Consider the following 20,873-nt stretch of genomic DNA (forward strand, 5'->3'; position numbering starts at 1 on the left):
TGTTGTTGTGTTTTTTTTTGTTTTGTTTTGTGTGTGTGTGTACATAACATAGTTTCTGCAGTAGAAAAGATCTCACCTTTCCCAGTGAACAGTAGATTCAAAATACTAGGTTGGCTGGAAAGGGCCCGTGAAGGGACTCTTAATTTCCATACCCTATAAGTTACCTGAAATGTCGAAGTAAAGTGTAAAGTGGACTGTATTTCTTGGGAGGAAATTTCTAGAATCAGATTAATAGAATATAATTTTGCACATCTGAAATAGGCCAAACCGAGTATAAGAGATTTGTAGCATAAACATGGCCCTGTAGGCTAAATCTGCCCAGAGAGATCTGACAAATAAGTAGAATATCATACCTCATACATCTTACACAACTATCATAAAATCTGAGGTTGTTCATATATAATATATTATTTGCAAGTCATCACTTGTTACCATCAGAACAATTTATTTTCAAACAGTAACATCTTTTGATCTGATTGGGAACAGTATGCCCACATCCAATACAAACTATCAAAAGAAAATTCCAGGGTTGCACACGACTCAGCAGCTTCCAATTGTTTCTTGAGATACACAATTTCCACTGAGATTCCTAAGTTTCTTTCATCTGGTGACATTTGAGACCACACTGGATGTTCTGCCTGCTGTTCACGAAGAGCTCCCTGCTTTAAAATGTATCTTGTTGTATGATTTCTGTTGGAGGTGGTGAAGGGGGCGGCAGAGCGGGAGAGACGGTGCCACCCATTTCCGATCTTTGCTTCTCTCCAGGAGTACTGAAAACTCCTCCAGGAATGCTTAGGGAAAACAGACTTGCAAAGACATTTACCTGAGCAAGGCAAACAAGCCATTTTCCTGTCTACATCACACTTTTTAGGGAATAAAGTCTAGCAGACAACTACTCTGCAAACAAACAAGTCTTTATATTCTGTACAATATTCTTTATGATCTTGTTAGCATGTGTTCATACCTAAATGTACATGTAACTGCTTTACTGGGGGCAATATAAGTAAGTAGAAGCAAATAAATAAAACTGATTTTTCATTAAGAATATCTAATCAACTGAAAGTTTAAAAAAACAAGTCCATATCAGGGATCTGCAGCCACCAGTTTGACTCTGCATAGATAGTCTGAACATCTCAGTTGAAAAATTACACTTAGTATCATATTTTTAAACTTTTGTGACCAGGAGGAAAAAAAAAAAAGGAGGAGGAACAGGAACAGGGAGGAACAGGAACAGGAACAGGAGGAAAAAAAAAACTTATGGTAAGGCATAATCAGAACAGGGGAGACCCTAATGGGTTCAAGCACTTCTATACCAACATTCACTGTGAAATTTAAGTGAAAAGCAAAAATTTTAAAAAAATCTAGCAAAAAGAAGGGTTTAAGCAGTATTCAAAATACACATATAATTAATAATGTTGCTAATAACAAGTGTATTGATACAAACTTCCCAAAGACCCATACGTTTCATTTGCAAAGACAAGATTACTACACAAATGATGGGGGACGATTAAAGATGCCAAATGACGACAGTTGCAGATTTTAACACAACACTTAAGACTCTGCAAAATATTTCAATTTTTTTCTGCAATATTCTCAATCAAATTAATAAGCTGGAGAAAACTTTGTTTTGCTTTGGCATGCAGGACAATACAGCAGCTAAATTCATGGCATGGGCATTTTCTGTATTACATATAAAGAAAAAGACAGCAATAGAAAAAGAAGTAAAAACCTATTGCAAGTTTCCCTTTTCTTAAAACGATGCAGTTGCTCTAGCAAACTTTTCATTGAGCTGGGCTAAGAAAGAGACACTGAGGTTCAGCTTTCTAAACCTTAACATGGAACTTCAGACTCCATATAGACATTGCAAAGAAAATGACCATGCTGTAGTGTGATTCAACTCATAAGAAATTAGAGGATTAAAACAGGTCCAGGGCATCATAATTTAGACTTTTTTTTTTTCTTTCCACTGGCTTTATGTTAGTAGGAGTTTACATGCCTAGCTCACCAACAAAATCTGCAAAGGAGTCGCAATTATGAGAGAGAAAATAAAATAAAAATAATAACAACAGCAACAAAATAGTGTTTATGGTTTTGTATATTAAATAAAATTAAGTAAATAAAATCAAATAAAATTAAGACAGAATTTCCTATAAGGCTAGAAGTTTTCCAAAATATGAGATTAGAAACAACTATGTTCACTCTAATTAGTGTATTCAGTGCAAGGAAATACAGTACAAGGAAAGAAGCACCAGAAGTAAAAACAAATAAAAGATCCAATAATGCTTATATTTAATTCACTTCTGCATCTTATTAGAAACTTCTTAGAAAACGTCAGCTTTATTTTTAAGTGCTGCTATCTAGTTTTAAATAAAAAATACATAAGATAATGCTATTTAAAAAAATATATATATTGGCCATTGCAAACCTCGAATTAAATTAGAAGGAGGAAGTAACATTTATGCTGAAGACAAACATACTGAGTAATTAACCTCGATGTAAAGCTATAAAGTATTATACTGTAGTAAAATAAAAACACCTGAGCTGTTTTCTACTTAGAATTGGCTAATTATGATCTGATCTTTACAAGGAAGCTTGATTAACTGAGGAGTCTTCAGTGGCTGAGCTAAAACATAACACTCTCTCTTATTCAGAGTCAACATGTTATTGTTGCAATTCATAATGTTTTTAAGGCAAAAAGAGTTTCCATTCCTGGTAAGCTTTAAATTTTTGAGTCACTCACTGAAAAGATACAAATGTACATACCTCTCATCAGTCAGAAACAGCTGCAATGTGGAGCAGGAGGTTGAGGAAAGCCTCACATTCAGTCATGTAATATAACTAAGAAATAATACATGCAATCTATGCAGGCTGCCCATAACCACATGTTAAATCCTGAAATTGCTTAGACTTATTATTCTGAAGTTTAAGGCTTGTTCCTCAACAATAACAAAACATAGGCTTGTTCCTCAACGATAACAAGAAAATTCAATATGTACATAGGTATCAGGTTAGCAAACTGCAATTGTATTTCCAAAATAAAAATTTGTCTTCAGTGAATTAAGAGTCTCCATTTTTAACACAAGAGACTGCATTATGTTACAGGTTATACTGGAACAAGAATAGAACTGAACAGTTAAACTGATTGAGCCATTTGTTGTTTATAATAAACAGCCATTTGTTGTATGTTTGGCGAGCGTAATTGTGCGTAATCTTATGAAGACCTGGTTGACGACTTTAGAAATCATTCTTTCAAAATAATAAAAGAACCCTCATATCAGGGTCTGCAATAAGTATAAAAACAACAAAAATCAAATGTATATGCTTAATTATATATCCGTGTAATGTGTTCTTTTTATTCGTTTGCTTTCATTATTTTTTTTACACAGTGTTTTGCCATTTTTATATGCTTTGTTAAGCCTCCATTATTGGCCACTTTAGAATAAAGGACACTAGCATAGATGGAAATTTGTTCTGACCTGCTACAGCTTTCTCATCTATAAATATGCAAGACTCAACCGATTAAAACACATTCCAGTTCATATGCATTTCTAGACTGGAAAGTCAGTTCCATTTGCCAGTCCAGCCACTGAACACTTTACAAAGCTCAGGCAAAGATATTCTCTTCTAAAAAAAATTACTTTGAAACTGTTGTGATAATTATCAGCAATTTAGCATGGCTGTGCTGAAGCTTATTTTTACCCTATTAGTAACCTATCAATTATATTTTTTAGTCCCTGAAATAAAACTTTAGGATTCTGAAATATTTTAGAAATGCCTACTGTAAGGCAAATGTTTCCCAGAAGGTCAAATAATAACATCGGAAAAGTTCCCTATCTGAAGCCGTTTGCTAACATGTCGTGTTGGAAACTAAGGGAATGACATTTGCCCATCAACAAAAGTAACTTGAACTGTATAGAACTATGAACAGATATATTCATAGTGAAACTCTGTGACAGCTCCCTACAGAATCAAATTGCTCTACATTGTGAAACACATTTACTGTCTGCCCCCCAAAATAAATTTTTGAGTGGAGCTTTTTTCCTGGAGTTCTTCAAAATATTAGTTAGCAGCTTTTAATGTAAATAACAAAGGGAAGCTCCCTTAAAACAAATCTGCCTTTAAAAAGTCAAGATATAAATAACTATTCATTACTAAACTATCGGGTGCTAATGACAGTTTATGTACATTGCAAATTCAAGCATTCAAATTCATCTAGACAGTTGACTCCATTCTTAAGTTTAGTGTATAATTATATCTCATGACTATTAGTGGGACTGAGATCTGAATAGCACACACATGAATAATTTGGCTGAATTGTAGCATATTAGATGGAAGTATCAAAAGAAAACCATGAAATAGATGAAAGAAAAAGACAAAAGCTTGGAATAGAGTAAGAGGTTCAAAATTTTGGTTGATTAGATTATGAGGGTATTTTTTCAAATACTACATTGTATTTACTGATTTCCTTGAATGCACATGCCTACTTCTGAGAGTTCCAAAAAATCAGCTACACTTAAAGAGAAGTAAATTCCATGAATTGCCTTCAGCATGAGTTTTATGAAAGGTAACAAAGGTTTAAATCAATACTGGCATTCCAATGATGTCTGTGAGAAATCGAATTGTATTTAAGCTAGTGATGTTTGTAAAAAAAAAAAAAAAAAAACCTTAAGGTTTTAAGATGTAAGGTATACTAATTGTTATTTACTTAAAAAGAAAAGAAAAGAAACTTACGGAAAGACAAGAAAAGGCAAGACATTTATCTGAGCAAGTGAAATATGTATCTTAATGCATTCTTCTTTTAGTCTCAGGAGGAAAAAGTATCTTCTTCCAAAGAACCTCATACTGAAAAGCTTAAAACTGCTCATTTGAGCATAAGCACAAATAAAGGTTGTAAACACATTTTCAGCCGCCTGCATGGCCTGCTATACTTCCTGAGACATGAAAGCATTCTTAATGATTTCAAATTATTAAAATTTAATATTTAAATTTTTCAAATTATTTATCATGTTCAGAATTATGTCACTGAGTTGCAGATTTCTTTTGTAAGAGTATTGTGGAACTAAAGGATAGGCTAGTGAAATAACTTCATTAGTTTATATAACTATGCAAAGGCAGAATGAACAGCGTGTTCTAAACAGACCACTAAACAGAACTTATAGTGTAAGTTACCAAAAAATCAGGAAGTCAAAGATAAAATATTTTTATGGGACTGAAAGTCCTAAAGGTTTGAACAGGGGAAAACACCAAGCCTAATAAAAATCTAAGGCATTCATGTCTAAAATTTCAAGCTGACTGTGTCAGGATCTGATTTGCTTCTTATAATGCTGATGGGAACATTACCATGAAAACAGCCTAATGAACAGCCTGCTGCACGATCCACATTGGATCTTACCAGGTAAACAGTAAATTGCAACTCAGGACCCTTTTTTGGCTAAGATCATGGGTCCTGTAATGAAGGTGTCCAGGGCCAACTTCTTGGACTTTCTTTTTTTTTTTTTTTTTGACTATTTGACAAAGGGTAAGCAGAATTACTGGGATATCTTGTGGCAAGATGGAAGTTGAAAATTTGAAATCTGTCTAATAGAAGGTACACAAACAAAGTTTTAATCAATAGTATAAGAGGAGAAACTTCTACTAAAACTAAGGTACAATATGGAGAAAATAAAGTTATAATTTACCCTTAGATGAGACATTTTCCATACTTCTGAGTGACTAAAAGCCAGAATCCAAAGGTTAGATGATAACATGCTATACTTTCTAATAGAGATGCGGCTATAACTGCCACATCCATAGTGCGTATTTTAGGTACTTCAGGAAGACCTCAGAAGTTAGATTTTATAACAGCAGTAGTTGAACTCCAAAAATGAACAAGGCAGACAAATATTGTAAATATATATATATATATATATATATATTCTTAGATTAGACATCTCAAAAGAGCAATGACAGCACAAAAATAAGCAGATGGGTTTTAATTTTTGGCCTTTTTTTTTTTTTTTTTTTTGGAGAGATATGATGGGGTAAAATTCTTAACTTTGGCTTGAGAAGAAAATGCAGAAGTATCAGGCACTTAACTGGTGCCAATCTTAGAAGGTGGTTCTTTCAAGCTTGAAATGCAATGAGGATGATAGTGAATGTCCTTCAGAATCTAATGGAAATATGAAATAACACACTCTCATAAGTTAGGGTCTGTATCCTTAGGATTTTTTTCCTATTATTTATTTTTAATTATTATTTATTTTTCTATTTATTTTTTTTCCTATTTTCTCTATTTGCTGTGTCCATATCAGCGATAGAACTGGAACAATGTCTGTAAGAACTGTAAGGATATAGCTGTGGAATGAAGGAAGAGAGCAAGAGAAGTATCCAAAATCCACTGTCATCAGGTTCATCAAGTCACAGAAATGTTCTCTATTACATTTTCTGATCAATAAGACAAACAAGCAAATACTATATCCTATACAAATAATTGTAATATTTCACTCAAGAAAGTGCTCATTTATTAATTTCCTATGCCTAGCGGTATACCAAGTAAAGGTTTTAGAGAGGCTACAGGTCTACATAACCTATTAAAATGGAAAATGGAGATGTTTTTGTTGTATTTGCTTGAATCGAAAGCAGAATAAATAACATCAGGATACAAGCCTACACTTTTTTTTGGGGGGTGGGGGGTAAATTAAATATCCTAATTCTCACAACAATACAAAATGTATCTATTATATTGTTTCTGCTACACACTAATTTTGACCTAGGTCTGTAAAGATTCTCCAAGAGGCAAGAAAATAATTTTAGTTTTGTAATTATTCCCATAAAGGCTGAGAACACTAAGCACAATTTTCAAATAAGACATGTAACATGAAGAATTATATTCCGGAGTAAACATTTTACATTTTTCAAAGATGATAGGAATCTGTATATTGGCATAAAAGAAAAAAAAAACTTTCATTTTTACATCAGAATTTTTTAAGGCAATTTGTATATGTTCAAAAAGCTCTATTTCCATTATCCATCAATCAACAATAGAGAAAGCATCAAAACTTAGAATTTGTAAAAGGATCAAATGTCTATTTGAAATATATTCAGTGGTACATAATAAAAGAAGTTACAACATGAGTTTAAAACACTGAATTTAGTTCATACCTTGATAAACAGCTTTGAATCCTGGAGAGCCAATGCTGTCATCAGATTGTAAGTGAAGCCACATCTGGTTGCTCATGCTCACAATAAGATCAGGAACACTAGATCCAGTAAGTCTGAATATACAATAAATTTTAAAGTCATTTTTAGAGTCATAAATGACAAAACAAACAAACTTTTTTTTTTTTTTTTCCCTCCAGCAAAGCCCGTCTTAAAAGTTAACCAAGAGGGTTGGAATCAGCTTCTTCTAAACTCCTGTTAATGTTGATATTTTGACCTCCTCCCATGAATCACAAATGTTCTTAATGGCATCTAGAATGGCCAATCCTTTCCTGAAGGTTTTCAGTTTACTTCACCCAAATCCATCAGAGACTATTGTGTTAACAGACATGAAAACATTCATCGCATTGTACACCTGCATCAGAGCTCTTGGGTGACCAGGTGCATTGTTAATAAGCAGTCAAGTTGTAAACAGGTGAGCTGTCATTCAGGCTTTGTTTTTCCAATTGTAGAGAACAGATAGAGTAGATTTAGCATAATTTTTAAGGAACCTAGGATTTCTGGACTGGTAAATGAGCCTTGGCTTCATCTTAATGTCACCAGCTGCATTAGCTCCTAACAAGGGGAGCCTGTCCTTTGAAGCCAGGCATTGATTTCTCCTCTCTAGCTATGAAAGTCCTAGTTAGCATTTTCTTCCAATAAAAGGTTGCGTTGTCTGCACTGAAAAATCTATTGTTTAGAGTGGCCACCTTCGTCCATTATGTCTGCCAGATATCTCTCATCTCTTCTGGACAACCTGCTGCAGCTTCTACATCAGTACTTGCTGCTTCACCATGTTAGAAAGATGGCTTCTCTCCTTAAATGTAGTGAACCAAGGAGAGCTTTAAGCTCTTCTTCTGCAGCTCCCTCATCTCTCACAGCCTCCATAGAATTGAAGAGAGTTAAGGCCTTGTTTTGCATTAGGTTTTGATGTAAAGAAGTGTTGTGGCTGGTTTGATCCATCCAGACCACTAAAACTATCTCCACATCAGCAACAAGGTTCATACCATTTCTTTCTTATCATTTGTGTGTTCACTGGAGCAGCACTTCTAATTTCCTTCAAGAACTTTTCCTCTGCATTGACAAATGGGCTGGAGGCCAAAAGACAGGACTCTTGTATCAACTTGGCTTTTAACATGCCTTCCTCACTAGGTTTAATCATCTCTAGTTTTGGATTTGAAGTGGGAGGCAGGCGACTGTTTGAACATAGAGGCCTTTGTATGGTTATTAATTAGCCAACTTCAAGATCTCAGAGTATAAGGAACTCTGATAAAAGTGAGAGAGATGGAGAATAGCTGGTGGAGCAGTCAGAGCCCACAATATTCATCGATTAAGTAAGTCCACTGTTTTATATCACAGTGGTTTGTGTCACCCCCAGTTGCAACAGTAGCATCACACAGATCACCGTAACAGATATAATAATAATTAAAAAGTCTGAAATATTGTAAGAATTACGAGTCTTATGATACTGTTCTATTCTGCACAGATGACAAATCACTATTCTGTGGGTGTGCTTAATTGCTCCCATATGACAAGGTAAAGCTCCAATATATTTTACTGCTGAAAGTGTGATATGCAGTAGGTGTCAGTAAAAATCCCATATTTCACTTGGTTTTATATTTTTATTTTAATATTTACTACTTAGCTGAGCAGTGGAGAAAGATTCAGATACAATATTATAAAACTCTTCTTCCTCTTAAATTCTGCCATTTCCAAACATTTTTTACTTTTATTTCTTTTGAACCTTATTTTTAGCCACTATAGAAAGGCAGGTTTCTTTCTAAACACCCATTAAGTTTACTAAGTTTCTGAAATGTGTGTTAAATTTTTGTGGTTTTTGTTTGTTTGTTTGTTTTTATTCAATGCTTATTAAACAGTATCTCTGCATTTTAGAAATACTTTGAGATGCAGAGTGAACTACTCCACATAACAACAGAATGATGTACTCAGGACACCACATTTTCTAAGGAGTTCAAAAACATAACTCAGAAGAAATGTTTGGAATTTCTATAAATCAAGAATGTATCCCAAAGAGGAAAAAATGTAAATATTTTTTTACAATCAACAGCTAACAACAAGTCAAACTAGCACTCCAAAAATACTGGAGAAGTAACATATCTACGAAATAGATGAAAAAGGTGTTATGCTTAAATATCAATTTCTTAGAGCAGGAATTATTTCTTATTTTCTTTTTCCAGCATTTAAAAAAGGGATTCGATCTATTCAGTTGCAGCTATTTGCTATTGCAAAACAAGAAACGATGTGTAAATAATCCAATCATTCCAGTCTTAGCTTCTTAAATCAATTAAACAAGGCATATTCTACGTAGTGTCTTTGATATCATATTTCCAAAAGCATCCATTAATAAACACTAGGGAATTATAAACAAATACTTAAGGGAACTATTTTCCCTTAGACATCCCTCCAAAAAATATTCTAATTAATTAAAAATAATTTATGTGTTAACTGTATCCATTTTTTAATGATTATGCAACATTAAAATCTCATTAAAATTTCTATACAATGTCAAACAATCATGATATAATAACACATAACATGCTAATTTAGCCATCTACAAGCTACTACTGAAGTGTCTTGTGATAAGCTCCTTTTACAATCATGTGAAGTAAAACGAGCATCTGCCAAAAGTAATTCTTCCAATCTAATAAAGATGGTTAAAATAGATTAAATGAATCCAATCTCTACAGCAACCTGTTTTTTCTATTAATCCAAGGGGCATAAAGTAACCAATTTCAGCTTAGCTATTTAGTTTGCAGATGTCCAAAGTCAGGCAAAATGCTTACACTTACATACAGCCAGAATTCAAATGTTATATAAAACGAATTTGGAAAAGAATTAATAGGTTTTGTTTGTTTGTTTTTTAGTATCTTTAATTTAGTATCTTTAATATATATAACTGTTTGCTGGGAGCTAAGACATTTCTTATGCTTTTAATTGCTTGTCAAAAACTAATTACAGTTATTCAGAAAACATGTGTTGTTTTTAATGAAATAAAAACCTTTTCTGCCTTAAAAAAATATAAGGAGCTTGCTATTTGTGATTTACAAACTTTTGGTCAATAATAGCAGTTAAATTGTTAATAATACAACCATAACACCTGGGGGTGTGAGGGAGAAGTTGTAATGAACTATATTTTGACAATATTAAAAATAAATTAATATTACGAAGTAAGATAAGTATCTTATTGCTCAGAATAAATAACCAATGACAGCGAATTTCCAGAAAAAGCAGTTGAAGTTCTGTACTTACACATACAATACTGTTCTTGTATCACCAACTTTCCCAGCATCTCCAACAGTAAGGGTATCATAGCCTCTTTCCAGTTCAAACTCCTCAAAAGCAAGCTTTATGACCTATTAAAATGAAGTTAAGTTATTTATTTCAAAACATAGACATAGGTTACCTGATCTGTTGTATCCAAAGTAATTAGATATAAGCCATAATGGAAAATTTAAAGACAGTTAAATATGAAAATGTCATAAAAACAACAAAATGTCATAAAAAAACCAAAAAACTGTCACACCCAGGAAAGGATGTTGCAAACATACAAATGGTTTGCAGTTAAAAAATCTCATTTCAATTCTTTTAATATAATTTATAAAGAGTAAATTTTACCATGTAAACATTAAGTATTTAATTTACTGCTCCTTCTTCTGTCATAGGAGAGAAACCGGCACACAGATCACAAATCACATTGCCTGTTCTAAGACGGTCAACTTTCAATTCAGTTTCCCTTTTTCACTTACTATATGGGGAGTCTGGATAACCTATTTCAGACTAATGCTATATAAATTTTACATAAAATGAGTTCCACTGTAGATGAAACTGATTGTCCTTAAGATGTTTTTTTAAGATTTGTTAGAATCAGGGGAGTTATTTATTTATTTTTGAGAAAGAATGCAAGTCATTTTTATGTGGATATACATATGAACAGAATGTGGGAAATACCTAAGAACCAGTATCAGTAAAAACAATACACCTAGCTGTAGGTAAATAACATTATGTATATACTGAAAAACAGTAATCTAGAAAACTAGACACTTCTTCAGATGTAATCTTGTTTTACAATTTAATAAACAATAGTATTAGTTTGGCATCATTAAATAAGTTTACTCTGAACTGATTTGAAAGGGAAAAAAATAGATCTTTATGAAAAGAAATACGAAAAATCTTTCTAAGCCTATTATGTTTGTTTCTGGATGGCCAACTGTACTTCTTACAGAAGAATGATCCTATTCTTTTCTTAAATGCATGAGAGATGATGCTCCCTCTTAAGGAATTCAGAAAGATTACTTATGTTCAGATAAAGAAACTCTGGTAAATAAAAGAAGCTTAAAAATATGAGATATGTATGGAGGCGTATGTATGGGAGATTTGCAAGTGAATTTTCTGTCATAATTACTTTTGCGTTTATTTGGACACTTCCCCACATTCCACCTCTGCTGGCATATTTGCTATAGAAAATAATGAGGGAGGACATCAAAAGCACAAGAGTTGTACTAACAAATTTCAGTATCGAAAGGAGAAAAGAAGCTCTTGGGATCCACGTTTTGTAAAATCAAGCATTCCACAAACATTTTTATTTTTCCATTTTCCACTTTTAAACAATGGTTTTCCATTGCCTCAAAGCCTCTGAAACGTAAGTTATCTTTCACAGTAGTATTCTTATTACGTTGGTATAGGTACAACTGCAATTAATGATACAAAATGAATAAATCATGACTCACAGATTGAAATATTCTTTCTCCAAGGACAAATATAAAGTTTAAGGAAAAAAAAAAAGGTGCAGAGAATTGCTATGCAAAGTGCAAAATTACCATTCCTTCACTTTTTGCTGAGTGACAGAGTATTTACAGAAAATGTTTGGATTATTATTTTTTTATTCTGAAGAAGTTATTGAAGGTTTTTGCATTCTTTTTTTTTAAAAAAAAAGTAATTAAAGATAATTATGAACAGGAAGTTGTTCATTTTTCAGCACTGTAAATTTGATTTATAGTTGTCATTCTCAGCAACTTATTTTAACAACTGCTAATAATTTGAAAACGAGCTCAACAAGCAACCACGCTTGAGGGAAATTAAATACAAACAAAAGGGAAGCAATAATAAACTAAATATAAATGGTGCTGTTGCTCTTCTTAAAAGGAAGAAAAAAAAAAAGTACAACCCCCCAAGAATCACAAAATATCCATTTTCAAAACCTGAAGTTAAATCAATCCTAGAAGAGCATTCCAGCCCCCCATGATTCCTCTTATTTTTTGTTAAAATGTAGATGTAAGACAACATGGAAGCTAGGTGCGGTACCATATTAGGTATCAAATTCCATTTACTAGAAATACATATATTCTCAGAGTTCAATTACTGTCAGAAAAGGAAACGGAAAGGTCTGGGACATACTGAGAAGAAAGTTAGAAATTCTGACAAACAGGTATGTTACTGTGCTAATTAAAGAACATTTAAGGAAATGAACTCAAGAGTAAATGCAGACAGTAGATCAGCATGGACCTGATCTTTCTTTGGTGTCCACAATTAAACATTTTCTGTTGTTTAAGATGCCACTCCAGTCCTGTGTCAAAAACCTGCCTGTTGTGCATGGTATCTCAGGTAGCCTTGGGCATTTTATACTGCAATAGCCACCAGAGTTGACCAAATGAGACAGTCCTTTATTTTGGATAAACTCAAAGTGAGGAAAGTCTGGTAAGTAGACTATACTACTCTAGAGAGTGTGAATATGACACTAAATTTTTCAGTTTTCCATCATGAAAAACAAAGTGAAGTTGAAAACTCTTAAGTTTACTTCCATCCTTCAAAAGGTACAAAATTATATCTATTTCCAAATATTGCAGTCTGCAAAATGCCTTGTTCTGCCTGAATCAGCTCTGCCCTGTTCTAAGCAATCAGGACCCTAATAGTAAACTCAACAAACAGGGAGGATTATAGTCACCAAAAAGCCAAGCCATTCATACTTGGTTTAGGTCCATAAATATGACCTTTTTTTGTCATGATTAGGCCAAGGCAGCAGATGCTATGTTGACCCCGCAAGCAAGGCCAGGCTTGCTCGGCCAGAGCTGCTTTTAAACAGGCTGTGACAGTGGCTGGGACATTGTTTCCCGGGGTGAGACACTGTTCCGTGAGGTGGGGGTTACCACACAGCACGGTGGTGGCCTGGTCAGCACAAGAGTCACCTCACAACCTTGGCCCCTTACCTTAACCTCGCAAAGCTTAGCTGGGAGCCGGCGCAAGGGGAAGCCCCAGTAGTTATAAGACCTATGATAAAAAACACCCCAGCAGGCCCCAAAACTGTGGAGACAGAAGCTCTCACCATGAGCGTTGTACACCTGCCAGCACAGACCTTGTTTTTAGAAAATTTCCTCTGCAACATGCCCTAATGTTGCTTTGATGTGATTAAATACCATATTATGTGTTTCTCACAATATATGGTTGATGTTAGATTAGGCGTAAATACACAAACTGAAAAATATAGAGCAGGTGACTGTAAACCTGTAAACACTGGAACAGGCTGCCCAGAGAGGTTGTGGAGTCTCCTTCTCTGGAGATCTTCAAAACCCGCTTGGATGCAGTCCTGTTCCACGTGCTCTAGGTGACCCTGCGTGTGCAGGGGGGTTGGGCTTGATGATCTCTAAAGGTCCCTTCCAACCCTAAGCATTCTATGATTCTATGATTCTATGAAACTCATGAGTTTTCTGCTCCATATTACTCAGAGTTCCATTTTTAGGTGTTCTTTGAGTGCATGAGGCTATGTCTTAATCTAACTATCCTGACATCTCATCACTTGAACTGCCTGAACACAAGGACAGAGCGGAGCTCCCTCATCCCATGCCTCAGAGCTTGCAGTCAGACAGGGCACAACAACAGTTGTCCTAAGGTAAAAGCCTAGCCCCATCTTAGTCTCTGGATAAAAGAAATATCAGCATTTGTGTGCACGAGAGTGCACTGGACAGTTAGCACAAGGTAAGAACAGACCAAATAAACAAAAGGCAGCAGCCTAAGCCAAAGGGAGGTGAAATGCCTCCAGTGTACTCTTAACTCCGGCTTTTCCAGCTCCTACCCCGAGGGATGCAAATGCCTGCTCTGGTGTAACCAAATCTTCCCGTGCTTTTTGTTCATCCCCACTGCAGTATATAATTGCATTTACTGAATTTTCCCCCATTCCTGCAACAGGGCAGGATTCTATTAGCTTTGAGATTCATTTTGGAACAGGAGACTCAAGGGGACATTTTGAGCAAATTCCATAGAGCAACACAAATCAAAGCGTACAAGTTACTGCAAATTAACTAGCTACAGACTTTTTGCTGAGCCACAGAGATTTCTCCATACACTGAGCCTCTTGTATCTGGGAGAGAAACATCTTAGCTGAAACCCTCTTCAGGGTGGATATCCTGCCAAATAAAATTGTGAGTACCTCTTCACTAAGGTGAATTTGATAGTTATCAAATACTACTTTGGAGAAAATTTCCAAAACATAATAGCACATTAAAGTTCATGCACTCAGAATCAGGACTCGATAATGTTTGATCTTATAGTTTTGCCTATTTAAGGCATCTTCTGATATGTTTTGAATTTTTATTTATGCTCTAAAATAATGAGGCTAATCTTATTTTCTGCCTAGAAGAATTTGTTTCTTAACTACAATATTGAGAATCATATACGTCCACGTATCATATAGAATAATTCTTTTAACATTATAAATTGAAATGTTAACATTATTTGCACAAAAAAAAAGAAATACTATTTAACTACATTAAACAATAATTTACTATGAGTGGTGATAAAGTAGTGGTAAATACTGATAAAATATTTTATCTCCAAAGCCATAAGAATAATGATAGTGATGGCAGCATACACATATTAAGCCTTGTTCAACAATGCTTCTAGTTGTTTAAAATTCTAAAAATTTTAAAAATCCCACAAAAGTCAAGTATGTACTTATTATCTCTTTGCATAATAATCTTCCTATCTCAGAGTTAAAATCTAGTCTCCTCCTGAATTTACCTTCTCAGTACCTATATTGGTGGTGATTGGCAATATATGTAGTTTCACCCTATCCCATACTCTCTAATTCATCTACGTTAAGAGAAAATGTTAAATATGGCTGACTCTTAAGAATTACAGGCTTGATTTTACATATTTGCAGCTGTAATAATTAGAGTAGAGCCTTTCTTGACCTATATTGTTTAAAAAGAAATGAGATTAGAATCATGGATAGCGATCTTAAGGCATGAGTTCAAAACCATATGGCAATCTCCTCAAATATGCAGATTAACAGTGCACTGTAAGAACACACTGGGACACTAAGCCATTATTGGGATCTAATTCAAATTACGTACGAGTAAACAGAATAGTCTCTGTCAAGTTCACTTATGCATCATCTGTAATGAATATATAATGAGAAGATTCTGTAAAAACTCCATTAAAATGTAAAGAAAACAGCAGAAAGAGTGGCTGCAGTTTTCCCTCCGCAGTGCTATGTGACTTACTTTTAAATCACAGTGTATAACTAAAACATAATTTACTCTGTGAAAACTGTTTTAATTTTCCTTAACAGCAATATATGCTATAAATAAAAATAGAAAAAAGAAAGACTTTGCAGTCAAACTTCAAAGGCTTTTAGACTACTTTTAAATAAACGATCTTGTTTCCAAAATAGGTACAGATTTTAATTACTCTATTCTTCAAATTTATTTCTCATATAGAAACTTGAGGATATTGGATAGAGGCTTAAATACCTTCTTGAAACAATCGTGAATATCTTTTAAGATATAAATTGGTACAAATTTGACTTACATGTCAATGAAACAATTACAAAAAAAAAAACCAAACACATAAGCATAGTGACAGGATTACTTTTATCTTTTTAAGCTAATTAATAAAATAATGTTCTTGTCTTCTTATATTTTTTATTATATTATAAAATATTAGCATTAAAATCAAAGTGTCAAAAGTAACATTAGATTATCATATTAATTCTGACTTTATAATTGTAAGGGACATCAGATGAGTACATTCCCATATTTTATTATCATAATTTCCTGGTGTATATACAAATACATAAATGCATTACAAATTTATTATATTTAGTATTTACATACTATTTATATTAGTATTTTATTAGTATTTATTAGTATTAATATTTAGTATTTATACATATAGTATTACATTTAATATTTATATAGACATTACATTCTATCACGCAGTGCTGCAGAATGAGGCTTTGCAATGTACCGTCTGCATACAGAGATTAAATGCTTCACCAGGAACTGTTAATTTGTTGCAGAGTAGTGATCATTCCAAAATATTTTACTGATGAACATCAACTCTTGAAAGAGTCACCTATGAGAAACAAGTGTCTGCTGTCATCCTTCAACTGAGAAGTACAGAACGTCGCAACTATGGAAGCTGCATTGTACGAGAAGTAAGAAAACAGGCCTGGTAAAATGTACTATGCTACAGATGTTTTCTTACGTAATTACAGTTACATATTAATAAGCCTAGTTATTCTGCAGCTAACAGGGTAATCGCAGGCCAGTCACCTAAACTAACTGTCCGTTACAGCTGACTTCGCTGTGCTCCGCAGGCCGCCCACCGCCTCGTAACCGTGTAGCGCTGTAACACAGCAGGGCCATTCCCAACCACGGCTGTCAGCGATGTGCTGAATTTGCAGGGCTTCAGCACTGGGGCTTCTCAGGCTTGTCTGAACATGACCTGCCTGTGGTTTCAGCTTACTTGGTTTAGCTGTGGCAGCAGTACCTCTAACTGCGCAGGTGTCTGTGGCTAATTTGCTTTACTTTCAGAAATAAATAAATAAATAAATATTTAAGAAATAATTTACTTTTGTTAAAAGCTATTAAAAAGCTTAATTCAAACTGAATATAATTTCATTCTGGCTATTTATGACTACACAGCTTCAGTGTCCACAAAGCAGTGAAATTACATGCTGCCTGTTGCATCTGAGGGAGACAGCCATTTACGTTAGAAACACAGTGAAGAGCTAAATACCATACCTCAAAATATTTGGAAACAGAAGTGATATTACTTTCAGTACGTGAACTTTCCATATTTTTTTTTCATAAACATACTATTGGAAAATACTGAAGACCCCACTATCGGAACGGAAGGGAAGGGAAGGGAAGGGAAGGGAAGGGAAGGGAAGGGAAGGGAAGGGAAGGGAAGGGAAAACTTGGTACATTAGGGCTTTTGACGGAGGGTAGTCTGACTTGCAAACATGCAACGGAGACACCTAGATGCTTGAACATAAATTACACCCTATTTGATGATTGAATTTTTTTGTTTTGTTTTGTTTTAATTCTTGTAGTTTTCAGTATCAGCCAAACAATGAGATAAAAAAGAAATAAACAAAACAAAACAAAACCAGATATTCTCCTGCATACGAGATGAGTGTCAGATATAGTTAATTAACACACTCATGAAGATACATAAAATATAAGAAAGAATCTTGAAATGACATTGATCCTTGGCCAGACTCAAAGGGAGAATCAACAGCAAAGGAAGGGTTTTATCTCTGTATGACAGCAGGCACTGAAAGTCATGCACCACTTTTCCTCTCTGAATACTTGGATCAGTATTGGCTGATATCACCACTTTGAACTTGAAAATATAAATTCATGATTTTGACATTTTTAAATTAATATGGATTACAACTATCCTTCATCTTCAGCACTCCAGAATAGGTGCCATAAAAATTTCTGAACTTGTGATACACAAGAAATTCCTCTGAACTCTCCAAGGATGCTATGACACAGCAACAAGTGAATCACATATTAAAGGCAGTGGCCAGTAGTTCTAGCACCCAAATATCATGTGCCTGGCAAAAAAAGGCAAAAAAAATTCCTAACTTCATAAATAAAATAATGAAACTGATCTGATAGCTAAGGGTAGTACCTAGGCATTATGAAAGATAATCCCATAAAATATGAAGGATAATCCCATAAAAAATTAATCTGAGCACACAGTTCAAATCAAACAGTAAGAATTATGAAGAAAGCAGCAAAAATAAAATGGAAAAAATCATTATGCTGCTGCATAAACTCTCATCTTTAACTCTCATCTTCTACAGCTCTAGTCCTCCACTTTTTGACACTGATCTGACAGCCTTATAGGAAATTCAGGAAAACGTGGCCTAGCAGAAAAAGGTATGGAATAGGAGGATCACAGTTTAGACAGTGTGCGTTTTTAATGTTTTCACTGTCAGATGTAGAGACTTCTACAAGTCTTTTCATGTGCAATTTTTTGTTTACAAGTTATATGTTGAAATAGCAAGTATGACATTTAAGTTTGCACATAACTGGAAACTGGAAAGGACTGTAACCACACTAGCAGACAGGTTTAGAAAGTAAAGTCATCTTGAAGAATTGGAGAGATGGCCTTAAAAACACTCCTCCCTCCCATCTCTCCATAAATAAATAAATATATAAATAAAATATGAGGGCACTTCGTTTAGAAAGGTGCAATGTATTTAGAAAGGTGCAATGTAGTTACAGACGTGGTGACAGCTAGTTAGGTAACAGTTCTTTAGAAGAGGATCCGGATGTTATAACAGGGCACAACATGAAACCTCTGTGAAAAAGTCATACATCATAATAAAGTGTGCAGAGTAGTCTGCAACAGATGTGGAGAAATCTTCCTGCTTTAATCAATATTGATGAGGCCTCAACTGCCAAGCTGTGTGCCATTTAGATCTGGCACTTCAAGAAAGATGTCAATCAACTGGAGAGACTATTTCCTGTATGAAAATATTAATACTTATAGTTCATATTATTCAGCTCTCAGAAATGTAAGTGAGATGATATGATCTCAAATCACACAGGTATCCTTTTTTTTTTTCCCCTCCCCAAAATAGAAAGGTAGGATACATTCTTAAGCAATGTGATATAACTAACCATAAAGAGGAAAAAACATTGCAACAGCAGGCACAACAGCAACAGCAATGATGGCTTGGTGAGCCTGAGCTGGATGGCTTACGGAGTCAGCAAAGACTTGACTCTATTCACCTTCCCACAAATCTGTGTAGAAGCTATGTTCATCTGTTACCTGGAATACTGCACATTGTCTTGGGTGCAGAATCAACGCTGCATGCTCCCTTCCTCCCTGAGAAGTGACATGACTGCTAGAGATACTGTGATTCCAGTAGTGATAATTTTGTTCATACTTGTTCTATTGCCAGTGGAGCAGAGCAGAATAATGCACTAACTACATGTGCAAAATCAGACCTGTTCCTTTAATATTTTAATATTTTCTATGTGTTGTAGTATATACAATTTTAAAGAGAGATAAATGTAATTACAATGCGATTATAACACATTAAAAAAATCTAAAAGTAAGACTGGCAAATCAGGCTTAATTTATTTTGAATTTGAATGACATCTGAGTGAAAAATAATTTGTGCCTCAGAACTGATTTACTTTTAAAAAATTATCTGATTGGATTCCTGCTGATTGATGATAACATAATATCTCTGACGAAGACCCTCAGATGGTCTATATTTAAGCTCTTTATAAGATTTCTCAGGAATAACTCCATCTCCAGGAATAGTATACTGAAAAACAAACAAAGCACACTCCTATGAAATTACACAAGTCAGTAGAATCATAGTGCTATTCCACTATGATTAACTGTGTTTGTCCTATTTGGATTATAGCTTTTATGATGAAAAAAAAAAGGAGGGGAAGAAAAAAAAGCAAAGAAGAAGATGATGACAATATTCAGGGTTCTTTTTAGAATCACAGAATCATTAAGATTTGGAGGGGACCTTGGGAACTCATCTAGTTCAACCTCCTCATCAAAGCAGGGTCAACACTGAATTCAAATCACGTTGCTCAGGTCTTTGTTCATTTGGGGTGTGAAAAGCTCCAAAGAGAGAGTTTAAGAGTTTAACAGCTACTTAGTAAAAGGAAATGATGACTTCCCTCAGTCTACTGGCTTTAATTCGCTTCGTTTATTAGCAAGCACAGTTTGCTGTTAGTCTTCCTAGCTGCTGGGGCACACTGCTATACACCAGGATCCCCAAGTAATTTTCTGCCCTCGGTTCAACCTAGCACATATTGTTGCACAGGCTGTGCCAGGCTTCCCAGGCACAGAACTTTGCATTTATGTTTGTTGCATGCCCTGCAGGTTACAGGATGAGACTGAGTAGGATAGGGATGTGTGGGTGTAATGTGACTCAAGCAACGCTGTGGGCCTAAAATGATAAATCTACAAAACTTCTTTTGGGAGTATTGCTGTTCTTTTCCACACTTCAGCTGCTTGGCCAGCAGATAGGTGTGAGAACTAATTATGAAATGTATTTATGTTGAATAGAAAAAGTGACAAGCCAAGAAGATATTATGTGAAAGATTTGGCAAATAAAGTAGACACGCAGCAGTCTGTATCCTTTATAAAAAATAAATTTATTTCAATTGTGTTCAAAGCTGGAGCATTAAAAACAAGCTAGCAGTATGTCCGGTTTTACTCAATAGTAATAAAATAGATCAAGTATGTGATTTCTACAAAGCACTATTTAAAAAAAAAAAAAAAAAAAAAGACAAGTATGTAGCTTTTGTATCTTTCCAAGATCTGAGTTTAAAGAAATACAGAGTAAGGCCTGTACATGTAATTAGTACAGCTGAGTTGTTGTTCTCTCACTAGTCTTCACTAAAAAGACA

General features: G+C 34.4%; 1 protein-coding gene across 1 annotated transcript in view; it reads right to left on the reverse strand.

Annotated features, from left to right (window-relative positions):
- The window catches only part of CSMD1 (CUB and Sushi multiple domains 1), a 994,655-nt gene that overhangs the window by 256,138 nt on the left and 717,644 nt on the right, over positions 1 to 20,873 (reverse strand). Inside the window, exons 11-12 of the mRNA XM_088530602.1 lie at positions 10,447 to 10,550; positions 7,141 to 7,253 (exon numbers count right to left, since the gene is read on the reverse strand). Of these exons, the coding sequence (XP_088386728.1) occupies positions 7,141 to 7,253; positions 10,447 to 10,550 (217 nt within the window). The remainder of the gene's footprint in view (positions 1 to 7,140; positions 7,254 to 10,446; positions 10,551 to 20,873) is intronic.

This window comes from Tinamus guttatus, unplaced genomic scaffold, assembly GCF_059628265.1.
Source record: "Tinamus guttatus ecotype Peru unplaced genomic scaffold, ASM5962826v1 Tinamus_guttatus_pri_ptg000383l, whole genome shotgun sequence".
Classification (NCBI taxonomy): Eukaryota; Metazoa; Chordata; class Aves; order Tinamiformes; family Tinamidae; genus Tinamus; species Tinamus guttatus.